At 36.0% G+C, this 20167-nt stretch overlaps 1 protein-coding gene across 12 annotated transcripts in view; it reads right to left on the bottom strand.

The window, feature by feature from the left end:
- NEK1 (NIMA related kinase 1) overlaps positions 1-20167 on the bottom strand; it is a 209473-nt gene that overhangs the window by 145605 nt on the left and 43701 nt on the right. For 5 of the 12 annotated variants that reach the window (XM_023228849.3, XM_023228827.2, XM_023228872.2 and 2 more), the window contains 7 exons: positions 19563-19631; positions 7777-7836; positions 7458-7517; positions 7314-7364; positions 7107-7181; positions 1400-1563; positions 1188-1319 (listed from right to left, as the gene is read on the bottom strand). In XM_023228849.3, coding sequence (XP_023084617.1) covers positions 1188-1319; positions 1400-1563; positions 7107-7181; positions 7314-7364; positions 7458-7517; positions 7777-7836; positions 19563-19631 — 611 coding nt within the window. Of the gene's footprint in view, positions 1-1187; positions 1320-1399; positions 1564-4637; positions 6776-7106; positions 7182-7313; positions 7365-7457; positions 7518-7776; positions 7837-19562; positions 19632-20167 lie in introns of those variants that run through there. The other 7 variants (XM_023228881.2, XM_023228907.2, XM_023228865.2 and 4 more) reach the window with 4 other exon arrangements.

Raw genomic sequence — 20167 nt, 5'->3', positions numbered from 1 at the left:
TAAATGCATATTAGGAAGTGAGAAAAGTCAATGTGAAAGGCCACATACTATATGATTCCAAGTATATGATATTCCAGAAAAGGTAAAACTATGAAGGCAGTAAAGCAATCAGTGGTTGCCAAGAGTTGGGAGGGAGGTTGGAGGCAGGTGGAGTTCAGGGGATTTTGAAAGCAGTGACATTATTTTGTATTACAGTGGTGGATATCTGTAATTATACATTTGTCAAAAGCCATGGAATGTACATACCACGAGTAAACTCTAATATAAACTATAGACTTTGGGTGATAATGGATCAATGTTTGATGGTAACAAACATTATCACTCAGATGAGGATGTTGATATGGAGGTTGTGCATGTGTGAGGAAGGGGTACATGGGAACTCTGTACTTTCCACTCCATTTTGCTGTGAACCAAAATCGCTCTAAAAATAAAGTTTACTAATAAAAAATATATATACTAGAAAGATCAATAATTCTGGAGAATAAAAGCCTCCCAAAAAATTTGTCTCACTATTCATAAAAAATATGCATATGTGTAAGTCTGCAACCTTCCTTTCTCAAAAAATATAAGCTACATGTATCAGGTTTCTGTATATAATTTATGACGTATATATAAATGTTAATTTATATTTACCTCAATTATTTATCTCTGCTCAAGCATACATTAATCAGTTATCATTATTAAATTAATTCAATGGAAGAAAAGAAATAATATGATGAACAGGATCACAAAGAGTTATAAATCAGAGATGAATGTGAAGAGAAAGCATGCTAAGGCAACAAAGAGAAAACTAGGCTTTGAAGTGATGAAGAAAAGGGCGAAAAATGCACTGGGGTTCTGCATAAAGTGTGATTCAATTTAGATTTATATCCTGATTTATTTAAAGCAAGTGAGTGATGAAACATTATAATTATGTTGGCAGAATGTTATCACATGTTCCTTTAAATAGTATATTCAGTCTAAACAGACAAATAAGACACAAAAATCAGGCTGAACTGGAGAGCTACATGCTTTCCACAGTGTAATCAAGGGCCAAATTTGCACCTGAGAAAATTATTGCACCCAAGAGGCAAAAAACATCATATATGAACAATGGAGAAAACATCCACAAAGTGTAGGTACTAAGCTATGTATGACAAATGACAAATTACACACAAGGATGAATTCACGGATCATCACAGTCCAACCTGTTTGCATTGGCTTGTTTAGACACCGCCTTCAATCTTTTCAAAGTTTTTCTAATATCATCAGCATCAGGGAAATGGTGATGACCTGCAGCCCCATAAGGAAATCCTGGACGAACTCCAGGCAGAATTCCGCTGTAGATAAATATGCACAGTGACTTTCATTACTATCTCAGAAGCAAAGCATAAGCAACTTCTGCAGAACATAGCCATACCTTTCTGGAAGACCTCGACCATATATTTCTCTTTTCCATTTAGTTTCATTATCTTCTGTTCTCTGTTGCTGCATTTGGTCAAAAATGGCATGGTAATGTTCATACTGTCCTCGAGAAGAAAAAGATGATGGAGCTATAGTCCCTCCACTGCCAAGAAAAGGAGCCTAGGGATTAAACAAAGAGCTCTCACATGTTTATCTTATAAGGCCTAACGGGCCTGTACTAGTCTCAAAAGAAAAAGTAAATTTCAGTGCTTGACTTTTAAAAAGTAATTACTTAATATGAACATACTAACAAACATAAAGCCTAAAGCAAAATGTTTTCCTATTATAACTATTAACAGCCAAGAAGCAGTATACTTTGTAAGTGATAATAAAGCACAATGTGACAAACAAAAACAGCAATATGACACTAATTTCATGTAAATATGGAAAAATCTGGTCTTAAAAGGTTTTGAAACAAGCTTCCAATATACGTTTCATGTAATTCTGTTTCATTAAGTTTATGTATAGCTTATAAGTAAAGGACAGCATGCTTTTATATAACACTCAGAATTATATTTAACAAAAACGTCTGCATATGGCTTTTAATATACCCCAAATCCTGAAATTCGCCAAGCACATATGAAGGTATAATTATTAAAACATGTTCTATATGTACATAAAAGAGGCAAAAAGTCGTATCTATCTTTAGTTTCCAAGTAAGTTGGGAAAAATAGCACAAAATTAGAAAAACTTTCAATTCTGTGGTAAACGTGACAATAGAGAGATTCCAAAGTAGTTTAAGTACTGAGCAAATTCACAAAATAGTAAAAAAAAAATCAATAGTAAAATCCTTATTTAGAGAAAAGGCCTTGGGGAGAGATATTGTTTAATCTAGTCTCGATAGCAATATAAGGAGAGTAAATATGAGCCAATGCATTAAAGTAAAAATAAGCAATGTATGTATATACTTAGGTATGGAAGGTGGAGGAGGAAGGAAGTATGATGACAAACAGAAGGAAGGCAAATAAGGAGTATTAAGTTTGGCTATAAAAGCTTGCTATAGCTAAATGCTATCTGCCCTGGGTGCTTGTGTTAAAAAAAAAAAAATAACAATAGAGAGGATTTATAAAGTTTCTAGCAGCAGTAGTATACCAAAAGAGTTTTAAAGGTCAGTAAGTCAATATTACGCATGGTAAGCAGAAATAAGAAAGTAAGGCAGAGGAATTAATTAGAAGGATGTTGCCGCCCTGACACCAAGCCAAGAAGCCTAGAAGTAAAGACAGGCAATCAATGAAAAAGTAAATGTTGAAGAAAGTCTGGATTCTCTGCAGGAATGACAAAGGATAAAGGCAAAGACTTAAAGACTCAACCACAGAGACATAAGAACTCAACCACATGGAAAACTCAGAGTAAAAAACAGATGCTAGAAAGATAAAAGTAAATAAAAACTGTGTAATGCTATAGAAGTCATGGTGAAAGAATTTCATTAAGAAGAAATCAATAACCTCAAATGCAAAGGTCAACTTATTTCAACTTTTCTTATCTGAGAATAAGACCACCAGATATGACTAAGGCTGAGTGGAAGCCTTTAAAAAACTGTTTTCTGAGCATGTGAAGTGATAAGAACAGAAGCCACGATACTGAGAGTAAAAAATGGAAAACTTCCAGGTGATAACATCTTAAGGAAAATGTCTGGTTAAAAAAAGAAACAAAGGCCAGGCACAGTGGCCCATGCCTGTAATCCCAGCACTTTGGGAGGCTGAGGTAGGCGGATGGCTTGAGCTCGGGAGTTCGAGACTAGCCTGCTCAACTTGGCGAAACCACATCCCTGCAAATACAAAAAATTAGCCGGGCACAGTGGCATGTGTCTGTAGTCCCAGTTACTCAGGAGACTGAGATGGGGAGATGGGAAGTTCACCTGAGCCCAGGAGGTCAAAGCTACAGTGAGTTGTGATCCCACCACTGCACTATAGCCTCGCAACAGAGTGAGATCTTGTCTCAATAAGAAAGAAAAGAAAGGAAAGAAAGGAAGGAAGAAAGAAAGAAAGAAAAGAAATAAATAAAGAAAGAAAGATGTCAGAATCCAATAAAAGAAACTTCAGTGTAACCCAATAAGATAAAATTTGTCTTAATATCCTGTAAGCTGCACACTATTTTATAAGCATTATTTAAAAAAAAAAACACCAATACAAGATAAACATAGATAACTGATTAAAGATGTTCAAATAATGAGTGATGAAAATTACTAGAATAGGAAACTCCATCAAGGTGGTCCTTACATACATCCTCAAAATGTACACCTGAAGTCAAGAATCAGAATTCTGTTATAAGGTGGTCATATTTCCTATGAAACCGGTTACTCTTGGAGTTTAGTCCAATGCTATTATCATCTTAACTTGGCTGAGTGTTCTGTTTCTCTTTAGCAAAAACAAATGTAAACATCTCAGAAGATGCTCATACTCAAAATAATGTTGAAAATATTGTATTAGAATACTGATGAAATATGTTTGTTTGAGACGTAATTTATGTGCAATAAAAATTCACCAATTATAAGCACAAGTTGAATTCTGACAAATGTAGACACTCACATAACCACTACCACAATCAAAAGCATATTCATTACCCCAGAAAGTTCCCCTGTGTTCCTTTGCAGTAAATGTTCCCACTGTCAGCAACCACTGATCTGCTTTCTGTCACTGCAGGTTGGATTTACCTTTCCTATCATGTCATGTAAATGAAATAAAAAATATGTACTCTTTTATCTGGTTTCTTTCACGCACAGGTTTTTAAGATTGATCCATGGTTTTGCACGTATAAACAGGCTATTCTTTTTACTGCCGAATGGTATTCCAATATATTTTCAAATGAGATACACCTCTTCCATATTATAATCACCATATAACCATAAATGTGGAATATATAATTTTTCTAAAACACATTCATAAAAGACACATTAAAAATGGATAAAGCAAAGAAGGTCCAGATTTCGCAGATACTAAATGATCAAAAACATTTACATTGGATATTTATACTATGAATAATAATGCCTCTTATTTAGAAGTATGTAATAATAGTATTAATTTTGAAATACTTCCTTTAGTTTTAGTTTTATCTTTCTTTTGGGGATCTCCTTAATTTGATTCATATTACATTGAGCCTCCAGGTCCTTATCAACTACACAGAAATCAAACAGCCTAACAGTTAAAATATTTCAAACTCAATGAGGAATAAATACAGACACTGACATAGAACTCCCTTTAAATCATGGAAAATAAATTGTTTTATTAGTCTTCAATGAAAGCATTACAGAAGTTTATAAATTGATGCAGAAATCTATTCAGCACACGGTATCTAACTTGAAAATTGTCTTAGTTACTAAACATTAATAAAACTGATTAAACTATATTAGACATCATAGGAAAAAGCACTTTATTACACAAAAGGGAGAAGAAAAAATCATCAATACTTCAATGCTAATCATGGACTTGATTTAAAAAAGCTTGACAAGATCTGAAGGTGTACAAGTTGGTAAGCTTTCTCTTTCCAATCAGATAAGATATGAGGTTAGTTATTTTAGAATGGACCAGATTCTGAGTCATTCCTGATCATTCAGGAGGTAATAAGTTCTATTTAAAGATAAGATAAAATTATACTACTAAAAACACTGTATAATCTATATTAATACAAATTTGGAAAAAGTTACTCTTAATGAATTATTAATACGATATGAAGAACTTCTGCATCTCAAGAGACTGAAAAACAAATCTATAAATGCAGGGCAGAATGTATATGTCTAGATAAAACAAACTTTTATTCAAATTATAACTTCTGGGGAAAAAAACAAGAATTGTAATCAATCCAATTTTACAAGTATCTATCTATTGTACATTTAAATATCAAGATTAATGGGTATAGGTGAGTGAAACTTATAGTTTGCAGATGTATTGACAGGCCGGGCACAGTGACTCACGCCTGTAATCCCAGCACTTTGGGAGGCCGAGACGGGCAGATTACCTGAGGTCGGGAGTGCAAGACCAGCCTGACCAACATGGAGAAACCCCGTCTCTCCTAAAAATACAAAATTAGCTGGGCATGGTGATGCATGCCTGTAATCCCAGCTACTCCGGAAGCTGAGGCAGGAGAATCGCTTGAACCCGGGAGGCAGAGGTTGCAGAGAGCCAAGGCAGAGGTTGCATTGCACTCCAGGCTGGGCAACAAGAGTGAAACTCCGTCTCAAAAAAAAAAAAAAAAAAAAAAAGTACTGACTTACAGTTTATTCAGTGGTACAAATTAGCTCATTCATCTTCTATGCTGTATAACAAATTATCACAAATTTAGCAGCTTAAAAGAGTATCTATTTATAATCTCAGTTCCCCCGGCTCAGGAGTCTGGGTGCATTTAGCTAGGTCCCCTCCTCAGGATCTCACTAGGCAGAAATCAAGGTGTCAGCCAGGGCTACAATTCTCAACTGAGACTCAGGATCTCTTCCAAGTTAACTGGTTCTTGGCAGAATGAATTTCCTTGTGACTATATGACTTGGACCACAATTTTCTTGCTAGTTGCCCATCAGAGACCACTACTTGCAGAGGTCATCTCTACTGTTTTGTTTTGCCACATGAATGTTTACTATCTTCCAGGTGAGCAGAATTATATCTTTCTAATTTCTTTTCCCCTTCCAGGCAGCTATGAAGGAGTCTTATATGTTAATGTAACCCTGGGAGGGACCATCCCATCACCACTCACCATATAACATAACCTAATCAAGTGTGCTGCTATACCACAGTATTTACAGGTACCACTTACACTCAAGGGAATGGAATGATACAAGGTGTGTATACTAGGGGTCGACAATCTTGAAGACCATCTTAGAATTCTACCTACTACAAATAGACATGTGTGTAGGATGCTACATGAGCAAAAGAGGAAGTATAAGATTCAGAATGGCAGAACAAAGAAAGGAAAGGGAAATTACTATAGAAGCCCTTGCCAGACAGGTTCCAGGCACTGTCCTCAGAAAAAAAGTTTTTTTTTTTCCATCAAGAAACCAAAGCTCAGAAAAGTTCAGTAATGTGCCCAAAGTTAAATAGTGTGGATCTACCCAGAAGGAATGTTTGGATTAACTCATCTAGGTAACTGGTTATTTAGGTAAATGGATGGAGGTAGGGGGTGAGGGTGAGGAGGAGGGATGGAGGAGTGCTATTAAGTAAAGGGAAACACAAGTGCAAAGACAAAGAGATTCGGCAGACTACATACAGTGATGAAACTACAAATATGGTCTTCATTTCAACATGAATACAGCACAGGGTGTGTGGTAGGGAATGGATGGAGATGAAGCTGGAGAGACAACAGGGATCAGATTAAGAAGCGTCTTCTGAGAATTTAATGTTTAAGGCTACGTGAAATTACAGAACGATTTTAGGCTGCTGTGTCATGAATTGTGTATAATTTTTAATAATTCCTCTGACAGGAATAATGTTATCATAGTCTTTACAAAAAACTTTTAAAGCAATTTTGAGTATAGTCACATAATAGTTAGCAATACAAGTTACATATCAGACACATGTAGGAAAGCTAAGTATTCATAATAAATGCTGAAGAATTCTAGGTAAAAATTAATTGTACACTAAAGAAAAAAAGAAAATCCAAGATACATGCATTTTAAAGAACAAGGTGAAACTGGAGGGAAAAACGGTAGTATAACCATATTGGTATAAAACGCCTACCTTTACTTCACCACCTCCACCAGCACTTAGCACATTTCTCCATCCTTGTTCCCTGGCCCTATTTATTCTTTCCAACTTAGGGGAAAAGAAATAAACAAAACACCATTTCAAGTATTTAATATAAAATACACGTAATACATTCAGCAATCAACTGAAAATCAGTGTATTCCTTAAGGAAAAAGTATATTTAATAGATTATCCTCTTACCCTTTCCTTTTCTTGCCTTTTCATTTGTTCAGCCTTCATTAAACTAATAATCTGTAACAATTTTAAAGACAAACTTCTTACAACTCTTGAACCTATTATCACTTACAACTTGCCAAAGGTAGAAAAGCAAGAGCAAAAAATTACCTGATCCTTTTGTTTCTTTTCTTTTTCAATAAATTCCAGCCTTCTCTTTCTTGCTGCTTCCTTAAATAAAAAAAAGAACATTTTTATCAATGATAATTCCTATTTTTTCTAGTTTCATCAGGAAAGTTAGTACACCAATGACAGAGGTATGTTCAATGAGGTTTTTCTTTTCTTTTCTTTTTGTTTTTTAAAAAAAAGAAGTTACAGGTATTTGTTTGAAAGAAATAAGGAAGGTTTGGAGGCTTTAGAGTAAGATTTTGTTTCTTTTTTAAAATTATGTTTGTAAAGCTTTAAAATAACCAGACAGATGTCTTTATACCTCAGACATTCTCCTCCTTTCTTCTCCAGTATTCACTCTCTTCTCTGGAGTTTGATGGGCCTGGACAAAAAGTAAAACTACACATTAAAGATTATGAGGCACTTATTTGAAAAAAAATCCCAAATTTACAGAAATTTAAAATAAGAAAAACGTAAAGTCAATACTTTCATAACTCTCTTCCAAATTACATTATCTTTAAAAATAAAAAACATTGTAGTCTTTGATATGCTGTTAAACAAAGAAAAACATTAGATTCAAAGAAACTGTGGAAAAGGGTCCTTCCCCAATCATCAACTGAACAGTTTTGTGCTCAGGTATGGATGTTTAAGTTTTCTCATATTATCACAGAATATCATTTCAAAAGCCCAATGATGGAGGTAATTAAAAAAAAAAAAAAGTGACTATATATTCAGTATATAAAATTCATCCAAGATTAAAAATTTAAGGTCTATTTTGCTCTCCACCTCCAGAGATAACAGTAACTACTGTTAATACTTTCATTAGTGTCCTTTAGAGATTATTTTATGTACTTAGATTATATATATAGTTTAACTATATACATACAATAATTTTAGCTATAATTTTTACATACATGTAATATTAATGTGTTATTAGATGGAAAAATGACTTTAATTTTTTAAATTTCAATAGTTTTAGGGGTAAAAGTGGTTTTTGGTTACATGGATGAAATGCATAATGGTATATATTAGGTATTTACATTTCTTCTTTTATATACTGTTTACCTAGCTTTGGGGTTGTTAATGGAATCATACAGTATATACTCTTTCGTATCTTGCTTTTGCTCAACACTGTTTTCAAGGTTCATTCATGTTATTATTTTTATCTGCATCTGTTTTCTTCACGGATATATAACATTCTATTAATTTTGATTCCTTTCACAATTATCTTATACTTTACTCATTAGGTCTATTCTCAAGTATTTGGGGGCAGGGCTGGTGTGGTAGCTCACACCTGTAATCCTAGCACTTTGGGAGGCCAAGACAGGAGGACTGCTCGAGCCTAGGAGTTTGAGACTAGCCTGGATAACATAGTGAGTCCCCATCTCTACAAAAAATTTTTAAAAATTAGCCAGGCATGTGACCCACACCTGCTGTTCCAGCTACTCAGGAGGCTGAGGTGGAAGGATCTCAAGAGCCCAGGAGGTAGAGGCTACCGTGAGCCATGAACACATCACTATACTCCAGCCTGACAGAGTGAGATCCTGTCTCAAAAAAAAAACCAAAAAACAAAAAATAAAAAAGTATCTGGGGGGTTTGTGGGTATTTCTTTCCATTTATTTTCTAATCATTTAATTTTTATATGTTGCCCTTCCATCAGGCCACTTTATTTAATTTATTAATAGTATAATGCTGCTTCACCAAGAGTTTCTAGGTAGATAATCATATCAAATGTAAATATGACATGTCTATGTTTTCTCTTCTCTTCTAATTACATTTCTTTCTTTTTAATTGCTCTATCTAGAACCTCTGGCATAATTAAAAGACGGCAATGACAGCAAATCCCTCTGTCTTGTTCCTGACTTTAATAATAATGATTCCAATGTTTCATCATTATGTATAAAGCCTGCCATAGGTTTCAGGTATACATACAGTATTAAGAACTTACCTTCTGTTTCTTGAATCAAACTTTTAAAACAAAAGTTAGTGTTAAGTTTCACTGATTTTTCAGCATCTATTGAGATGATTTTTATATGGTTTTCTTCTCTAATCTGCTAATGCAGTAAAATTACAGTAATTGGTTTTCTACTATTGAAACATCCCTGTATTACTCCAATAAATCCTGTTTGATAATTACTAATTATTTTTTGATAAACTGCTTGATTTTCCCCTTTTTAAGTCCTTTTCTTTTTTCCAGGATTTCTGCATACGTTCTTACAAGTGACCTACAGTTTTGTTTTACCCTGTGTTAACTACACAATTTTGTAATCAAGGTTAAGCCTAATGCATGACCAATTTTTCAAACAATTCGAAATACAATTCTATATACCAAAAAAGATAACAATTTATAGAAAAGTTTAAGTTATTCTATCATGTACCAGTGTTTACATTTTTTAGTCACCTTAGAAAAAATGATTTTAAAAGCATACTGTACAATTTTTCACCTACACTGGATTTTGATACAAAGGAAAGCAGACATTACTTAAAAAAATTACTTGGGAAAAATACTTTGATGGTGATTTACATTATTAATAAAATAATCCAGCATTTGATTATATCATTAAAATTTGTCTCTACTAGGGGGGAGGGGTAGGGATAGCATTAGGAGATATACCTAATGTAAATGACAAGTTAATGGGTGCAGCACACCAACATGGCACATGTATACATACGTAACAAACCTGCACGTTGTCCCCATGTACCCTAGAACTTAAAGTATAAAAAAAAAAGTGTTAGATTCAAAGAAACTGTGGAAAAGGGTCCTCTTCCCTTTGTTAAAATATAGCTGCTGTTAAAATGGAATTATTAGTAGAGACAACTTTTTTTTGTTGTCTCTACTAATAATTCCATTTTAACAGCAGCTATATTTTAACAAAAGTCATTGGTATAAAATTAGTTTTATAAATTATCCTTTGCTTCAGTTTTCTAAATTATATGGAACGACCGTAACAGATAGACACTAAAATTCTAACCCTGAAAAGCAAATTCAAAATATTACAAAATAAGCATGACCCTCACAGCATTTTTGAAATAAATGTCTCACAATATATTAAAAAATCAGAAAGGCATACAAAAATTTACTTTCACTGAAAACAATTCAAAAGGATAACATTTCTGCTTTAGAAAGCAATGGTATAATTTAAACCGCATATTTCTTTCTAATGAAACACAACTATTTTGCTTTAATGAATACATTATTGCGTATGAGCCCAGGAAAATGCTGATATTTAAAATATGTAATACCATCCAATGGGTTAATAAACTTATAAATGATAATAATGAGTCTTTTGTAATGTGCTTTGGCATTTTAATTAAATGATCATAAGCCAATTTTATTGGTATAATATGTTTTAACTCAAGGCTATAGCAACAATGTGCTAAAAGCGGTACTAAATCTCACACCTGATTCCTCTCTCATGATTAACTAAAGAATGCATTTACTCTCTGACAAAATAACCCAAGCAATCAGTTCTTAGAACTATCCCACGCCCTCACCGTATTATTAGTTCCTAACTCCTAACCTCTAATTTTGGCTAGTTATTTCAATTCAACTCTTATTTAAGCTAACCATTTACATTACCACGTTACCCCAGAAAAGACACTAGAGTTGATGACATAAAAATACTGAAATATTTAAAGAACATTAGCTTTCAAACTTTTTCTAAAGGCAACCCACAATAAGAAATATATTTCCCATCTGGACTCAGTGAAGATACATACACACCCCTAAGTTTCATAAAATATCTTCGCTATGTATAGCAGACCCTGCTACTTTCCATCACATGAAACAAACAAACAAAAAATTCCCTGCTCTTTGCCCACTAGAATGTTTTTGCCATCACTAATGGATAGCAATCCCTTGTTTTAAAATAGTTATGAGAGATCTCTGGGGGCACTGTTGTTGAAGTACAAGAAATAAAAATTGTAGGTAATGCTCCTCATAGTATCATTACAAAAACACAGTTGACATTTCAAGGTATGTTCTATGTATACAGAATTTAAACAGTGGGGAATGTTACCCAGAAGCTTTGTAAAAATACATATTCCTTCCACACAAATGAATATTTGGCAATAAAAAGAAAATGAAGTACTGATACATGCTACAACATAGATCAACTGTGAAAACATTATGCTGAGTAAAAGAAGCCAGTCACAAAAGACCACATACTACATGATTCCATTTATATAAAATGTTCAGATTAAGCAAATCTGTAGAGACAGAAAGTAGATTAGAGGCTGCCTAGGGCTGTGGGGTTGAGGAAAGAATGGGGAATGGCTGCTACTGGAAAAAGGATTTCCTTTGGGGTTATGAAAGTGTTCTAAAATTGATTGTGCAGATTGCTATGCAACTCTATAAATACATAAAACCATTTAACTGAAAACTTTTAATGGGTGAATTACATATAGTATGTGAATTACATCTCAATAAAGCTATTTTTTAAAAAATACATATCCCAAGAGCTGCTAAATCATCTTTGGACACAGAGCCCTACATTCTATATTTTGACATGTTGCACAGGTTAACTTTAGTAGTCAGTCTAGAACCATTCTCAAAATTTGTGTACTACAACACCAAACAATTAAGCAATTTAAAAACAATAATGAATTTTATATATATTACACAATAGTGTGGAATAAGGAGAGAATGTTTACATATTCATATACTCTTGGGTAAGTTTTTGTATTCATCTTCTAATGGTCCACATTGCCCTACATATAAGATATTCAAACATTTATGAAATGAAAATACTAAGCTGTTCCTCTAAGATCACACAGGTATTTTCAGGACACTATTTCTATAGTGAAGAGGATAATATGAAACACAAAACATCCACACTGAGAGAACTGTGTTCTTTTTAAAAATCACAGCCAAAGTACTAAAGTGTAATATAATATATTCAAGGAGCTCCCTCTGGTGGCTTAATGGCCACACCTTTGCTTTAAAAGAACCTTTAAAAAAAACCTGTGACTGTTACAGGAACTGGAGCAAAGAAAAGTCTTCACAATACATGAATATTTTGTGGACAGGTTGAATAATAACAACTTAATGCACATTAGCTTAAATTTGTGCAATTAAAACATAACAGTATCTTAAGTGGTTAAAGCTTTCCTTTTTTAGGCTTGAAGTTAAAAATTCTAACGAGTCATTGTGAATTTCAACCTAAAAGATGCTTTAATTTCCAGGGTTTTGCAAAAGAAGTCTTTTTAAAAAAAAATGAGATAAAAAAATGAGATAAATCAAGGGAAAGGCCGTGTGTGGTGGCTCACGCCTGTAATCTCAGCACTTCGGGAGGCCGAGGTGGGTGGATCACTTGAGCCCAGGAGTTTGACAACAGCTTGAACAACATGGCAAGACCCCGTCTCTACAAAAATGACAAAAAATAGCTGGGTGTGGTAGTGTGCATATGTAGTCCCAGCTACTTGGGAGGCTGAGGTGATTGCTTGAGCCTGGGAGGTGGAGGCTGTAGTGAGCCAAGATTGCACCACTGCACTACAGCTTGAATGCAGTGCAGGCCCTGTCTCAAAAATAAAAAAAAAAAAAAAAAAAGAAAGAAAGAAAAAAAAAATCAAGGGAAAAACCTATTTTTACAATCATGCAAAAATCATATTTAAAATACTTCAGAAATCTGGGGTTGATTTTCCTTTAATTCTTTTAATTGTTAGAAGATCTGAAAAACTTTCCACACAATTGATTGCTATTTCTTTTTTATCCTTTTTGTTTTCTTCAAATGTTGTTTTTCTTTCATTGTGATAAAATACATAAAACAAAATTTATCATTTTAATCATTTTTTTAAGTGTGCAGTTCTGTGGCATTAAATACTTTCACATTGCTGTTCATGGAAACTTAGTTTTAAGTGAAAAAAAAAAAATTTTTTTTTTTTTTTTTGAGACAGAGTCTCGCTTTGTCGCCCAGGCTGGAGGGAAGTGATCTCTGCTCACCACAACATTCACCCACCAGGTTCAGGTGAATGTTCTGCCTCAGTCTCGCAAGTAGCTAGATTACAGGAACATGTCACCATGCCTGGCTAATTTTTGTATTTTTACTAGAGACGGGGTTTTGCCATGTTGGTTAGGCAGGTCTTGAACTCTTGACCTCAAGTGATCCATCCACCTTGGCCTCCCAAAGTGCTGGGATTATAGGCATAAGGCAGTGTGCCCAGCCAGTGAAATGTTTTTAAATTAAGCTATATAATATTTCAAGTGCTGATTATTATTTAGTTCTCAATGGTCTAGCTCAGACCATATTTGTCTGCCTGATGAAGTTTGAGGGCAACGACTCGGCCTGAAATTCAAAACATTTATGACTACCATCTGAATCATTTGCCTATGATCCAGAATATTTGATAGTAATTATTCAGAATATTATCAATTGAAATCTGAAAATTCTACAGCATGCTATTTTTATAAACTGAATATTAACTGAAAATAAGGAAAACATTAAGAAAACCAACACATTACTTGATTCTATCAGCCATATGAAGAAAAAGATTATACACTTGGCTACAATCTTGCCCAAACACTAGGGACTTTCTATGATATCATTTATCTAGATTCACCAACAGTTCTGATCTCTCCATTCAGTCAGGCTGATACATGGCCAAGAGATAAGGCAACTCGCTTGTACAAGTCCACTCGAGCGTGTATTCCTTACAGACATAATGACATAAAGATACAAACACCTCCAACTTCCCATCTCTCTCTACCCCCACAATGGCAGTTTTATTCCCTGGGAAGACAGAGAATTCTATGTGTATATATTCCAAACATTAAAATGGATTACACTTGTAAACCATTTAGAATAAATAAGCATCTTAAAAATGGTCCATGAAATAAATTTACTTTGAATTCATATTTCAGAGAACTCTATTAGAAAACATAAAACATATTTCCAAAGAAATTTTGATCCAGGGCACAATTTTTTTTAAAAGAGAACATTAATAAGAATCCAACCAACCTGACTGATTTCATATCAATGAAATACAATACAACCACTGATAATCACAAGTAAAAATATACAAAAAGTATATACAACACTAAGTAAAAACAGAAAATTATCTATAAACTTTCTGAGCTATATTAAAAATACAAGCAATATATATTTGAATATAACATGGTGGCTCATGCCTGTAATCCTAGCACTTTGGGAGGCCGAGGTGGGTGGATCACTTGAGGTCAGGAGTTCGAGGCCAGCCTGGCCAACATGGTGAAACCCCATCTCTACTAAAAATACAAAAAAATTAGTCGGGCATGGTGGCACATGCCTGTAATCCCAGCTACTCGGGAGGCTGAGGCAGGAGAATTGCCTGAACCTGAGAAGCAGAGGTTGCAGTGAGCCAAGGTCACGCCATTGCACTCCAGCCTGGGGGACAAGAGCAAAACTCCATCTCAAAAAAAAAAAAGAAGAAAAAAAACCCCAAAAAACACATAGGAAGTCCCACAACAAAATTAAGTAAAATTAGATGTAGTGTGTAAATACTGGTGACGTTTTATTCTTTTATTATATAAAACTCTTAAAAGCACACTAAAAATTATAGTGTTTATTAAAATACATACTTCACAGAAAAAAATTACAGATCAAAGTTACACTACTCAAATTACTTCAAAGAACCAAATAACTTTAACAGAAATCAAGTCTCTATTTCAAGAATTAGATATGTATGTACAGAATCAATTTCAAATGTTCTAGAACTTCCTGTTCATTACCTCAACCTGAAGTAGTTTTTTACACTAAATTTTATTTTTAAAAATGGGTACATAATAATTGCACACATTTATGGGATAGATGTGATATTCTGACACATGCATACAATGTGTAATGATCAAATAAGAGTAACTGGGACATCCATCACCTCAGCAGCTACTTTTAAACATTAAGAATAAAAGCTTAGCCTGGTTGCGGTGGCTCACACCTGTAATCCCAGAACTTTGGGAGGCCGAGGTGGGTGGATCACTTGAGGCCAGGAACTATTTGCCAAGAATCAGTGAACAACAACAACAAAAATCCCCACCCTCATGAATTTCTGCACTGTAATGGAGGAAACTGGTAATAAAATTGAAAATAGATTAGCAAGGGATAACATTGTGGAGAAAAACAGAGCAGAGTAAAGTAGACTAGAAATGTGGGGATGGCGTAGAGGGATGGCTGTTACTTGATACGCTGTGATCAAGAAAGGCTCTATTCATTAAGCAAGTTTTGAGCACAGACCTCAAAGTAAAGACAGCAGCAGGTACAAACTCGTTTTTGCAGGTAAGTACTTGGCATGTTTAAGGGCAGGGCAACAGGTTTGGCATGGCTGTACTCGGGCTACAAGGGAACAGTAGTGAATGAGGCTTGGAAAGGTAATGAGGCTGTCGGGGGCTTCATAGATGGTTGTAAAGACTCTGGATTTTTTTTTTTTTTTTTTACCAAGTCTCACTCTGTCGCCGGGCTGGAGGGCAGTGGTGCGACCTCAGCTGACTGCAACCTCCGCCTTCCGGGTTCAAACAATTCTCCTGCCCCAGCCTCCTGAGTAGCTGGGATTACAGGTACCCACCGCCATGACCAGCTAATTTTTTTTTTTTTTTTTTTTTTTTTGTATTTTTAGTAGAGATGGGGTTTCACCATGTTGGCCAGGATGGTCTCAACCTCTTGACCTCGTAAGATCAAGGTCACGAGGCCCGCCTCCCAAAGTGCTGGGATTACAGCCATGAGCCACTGCGCCAGGCCGACCCTGGCTTTTACTGAGTGGGATGAAAAGTCACTGAAAAGTTTCAAGCAGGAGAGTGTAATGATCTGACTTCCAAAATAAAAGGAACATTTGGGCTGCTCACATGAGAGCAGACTGAAGAGGATAAGTGTGAAAGCAGTTAGACTAATCAGGACATTAATATTATAACCCAGGTGGAAAATGAGGGTGGCTAGGACTAATATGGTGGTAAAAATAATGAGAAGTAGTCAGACTGTGAATAAATTTTGAAGTCACGATTGACAGGATATGATGTAGAAAGAGTAGTCAATAATGACTCCAATATGGAAGATGAGAACAAATGGAAGGGCAGAGTTCCCATTTACTGAAATAAGTAAGATCAATTTGGAGAGAGAATGAAATCAAGAGTTCATTTTTATATATGTTAATTTTGAGATGTCTATTAGATACACAACTGGAGATGTTAAGACAGGTATCAGTCTCAAGTTCAGGAAAGGAGTCCAAGGTGGAGATACAAATTTGAGACTCAGCTTATATAGATGTTATCCTCTAGAAAGTTCGTATGGATACAAAAGAGAAGATATCTGAGGACTGAGACCTTGAGCACCTCAGCATTTAAAAGCCCTGGAGACGAGGAGGAACTTGCAAACGAGGCTGAGAAGCAGCAGTCAATGAGGTAGGAAGAATATCAGAAGAATGTAATACCAGGGACTCAAATGAAGAGAATATTTAAAGAAGGAGGGAACAATCAAGTGAATCAAAAACTGAGGTCAAGGAAGAAGAAAAATGACCCATGGATTTAATAATACAGACGTCAGGAGCCATTTCACAATAGCTGTTTTATAACAGCTATGACAAAGAAAGCCATGAGTGAAGTGGGTTCAAAATGAAATAAACTAGAGACAGTATAGACAATCTTTTGGGAAAGTTTTGTTGTTAAAGGGACCAGAAATATAGAGAGGTAGTTGGAAGGACATAAGGGGAAGTTCCTTTTTAAAAAAACTTAAGATATAGGATATTTGTTTGCTAACATGAATGATTCAGTAGAGAGAGAAAAGGATAATGATGCAAGAAAGAGCACAAAGTCCTTTAGCAGGCAAAAAAGAATCACAGTATACAAATAGTTGAGTTGACCCTAGTTGGGAACAGAAACAGGTCATCCAAAGTAAAAGGAAGAAAGGCAAAATATTTGCCAACAGGGAAGACTGACTAGCAGAAGTAAATGTGGGGAAGTTTTCTTTCAATTGCTTCTATTTTCTCAGTGAAGTAGGAAGAAAATATTGGTCCTTGTGAAAAGCAAAGAGAGGGTAAAAAAATAATCACCTAGGAAGTAGAAGAGTAAATACACTGAGGAAATATAATAAGGTGACCAGAAGGTGCTAATTTGACATTGTTGGTTACATACTGAAAGTTAGACTAGTTACAATAGTCATATGCTTTCTCCAGCCATATTCCACTGACCAGGTTCAGGCACACAGGAAGTGGAGAGTTGGATTTCACAAAGTTAAGTTTTTTTGGTTATTGGTTATTGGTAATAATGGAAGAGAGGACAAGACAGCTGACCTTTTGGAAATTATTATAAATGAATATGGAATTTAAGCCAGGTAAGGAAAATAGAAACAAAGAGGGAGGAATAAAGGAGGCTATTAGGATTCATGGATCCAAATGGGACAGATGTTTTGGAGGCAGACTCCTAAAGAAATAAGCTAGAAACACAGGAAGTGGTGACCAGGGAATGGGATGATTATAAATGAGGCTAAGAAAGAGTTGTTATTACTGATAATGAAAATTTTAATGGCACGGCAATAGGTGAGACTTTTAAGGTAAAGTGGGAGACAAGATATTTGAAAGAGAATGATCAAGAAAATAAGCCAGGCGCAGTGGCTCATGCCTGTAATCCCAGCACTTTGGGAGGCCAAGGCATGCACTGCTGGAGCCCAGGAGTTTGAGACAAGCCTGGGTAACATAGTGCAACCCTACCTCTACAAAAAATAAAAAATTAGCTGGGTGTAGTGGCACTCACCTATGGTTCAGCTACTTAGGAAGCTGAGGAGGGTGGATTGCTTGAGCTCAGGAAGTGGAGGCAGAAGTGAGCCATGACTGCCCTACTACTGTCCTCTAGCCTGGGCAACAGAGCAAGACTCTTTCTCAAAAAAAAAGAAAAGAGAAAGAAAGAAAATGAAAACAAAAGGCCATGTTCTATAGGAAGTATCATCTTTTTTTATACTAAAACTGTAAAGAATTATGACAATGTTGGAAGGACAGTGAGTCAGGTGTTAAACTCTTCAAAAGACAAGGGTTGGCTGGGCGCAGTGGCTCACACCTGCAATCCCAGCACCTTGGGAGGCCGAGGTGGGCGGATCACGAGGTCAGGAGATCAAGACCATTCTGGCTAACACGGTGAAACCCTATCTCTAATAAAAATACAAAAACAAAATTAGCTGGTCGTGGTGGTGGGCGCCTGTAGTCCCCGCTATTCGGGAGGCTGAGGTGGAGAATGGCGTGAACCCAGGAGGCGCAGCTTGCAGTAAGCTGAGATTGTGAGATTGAGCCACTGCACTCCGGCCTGGGCGACAGAGGGAGACTCCGTTTCAAAAAAAAAAAAAAAAGACAAGGGTCTATAAATGACTCTAACACAGAGGAGCACTAGGTGATACAGTCTGGTAGCAAAAGCATCAAGGTAGAGGGATGAAGAGAATGGCAGGGTTAGGCAGCAGGGAAAGTCTGGCAACGAGAAGCAAGTCATCTTGTGTCTTCACTCAGTATTAAGGAATTAGAGAGAAAACAGCCAGCATGTAAGAGAGCTGCAGAACAGTGCGTTCAGGGACAAACCAGGTTTTCAAGCAAAAAAGGTGAAGACATTTTTAGAAGTTTAAAATACAGTGGATTTTGCCAAGAATGTACTATAAGAGAGTTTTCTGGGAAGAGGTTATAGGTTGGTGCAAAACTAATTGGGGTTTTGCTTTCAATGACAAAAACCCCAATTACTTTTGCACCAATCTATAGAAAACTATGCAGGGGGTGGGGGCAGATCAGGGTATGACCAGAGTCTTACAGCGATGGGAGAGTTTAGGCAGTGAGGGAAAGCTGGAGTCCTAGGCTTCTTGTGGTGACTGAAGTAAAGAGAGATAAAAGGGTAAGATGGAATTGGCCCACTCGGGTTTGAATACATCTTTTTAAAGATAGATAAAACCAGCATGCCAGTTATACTGCCCCTCAGCTCCAACTCTACTCTTCACTGTCCAGATTGTGATGTTAGAGTTGGATGTTGTAAACATTTCTTCTTTGATTGCTAACACAATATTAAGCGTTCTCAGTAAAATTGAGAGGGTCACTGCAAAGGAAGAAGCTTCTCTTCCTGATTAGTATGCTTCCTTTCTTCTTGTTACTGCAGCAAGTGGGACACACAGCAGTACTCACCCCTACAGGCACCTTCCAGGAGTGTTTGGCCAGTGCCCCTACCAGCTTCCCTGTGAGTTTCAGCAGCACCTGCAAGAACAGCTTCCCACAGAGTTCTGCTGATGCCTCAGCCAGCATCCCAGCTAGAGCAGCATCAGACAAGTTCCACTGGCACCCCAGCAGGCTTCCCAGTGAGTTCAATCACTCTTCAAGTGGCTTCCCAGTACATTCTACTGACACTCCAGGCAGTTTCGCAGGGAGTTTCATAAGCTCCACAGTGAACACTTTCCTCTTTGCCAGCCCCACACTGTGGTGCCATTGAGTCAGCTACTGCCATACTCTACCCAGTAAGGTCTGAATCTCAGCCTTCAGGATGGGGTTAGGGTTTCTTTTAAAATTTGTGTCTTCTTTGGGTACTCTGCTTTAGCACTAGGAATAACAGCTGCTTCCTGTATCTGCTATTACTGTATGCTTTAAAAAAACTTTTTTTACGATCTATCATTTGATTATTATAATTTTTCTAAAGTTCTTTATTTTTGTTTTTGTTTTTTTTTAAACAGAATCTTATGGTCACCCAGGCTGGAGTGCAGTGGCGCAATCTTTGGCTCACTGCAACCTCTGCCTCC

The sequence above is a fragment of the Piliocolobus tephrosceles genome, chromosome 3 (genome assembly GCF_002776525.5).
Source record: "Piliocolobus tephrosceles isolate RC106 chromosome 3, ASM277652v3, whole genome shotgun sequence".
NCBI lineage: Eukaryota > Metazoa > Chordata > Mammalia > Primates > Cercopithecidae > Piliocolobus > Piliocolobus tephrosceles.
This window is presented reverse-complemented; position numbering and strand designations above follow the sequence as displayed.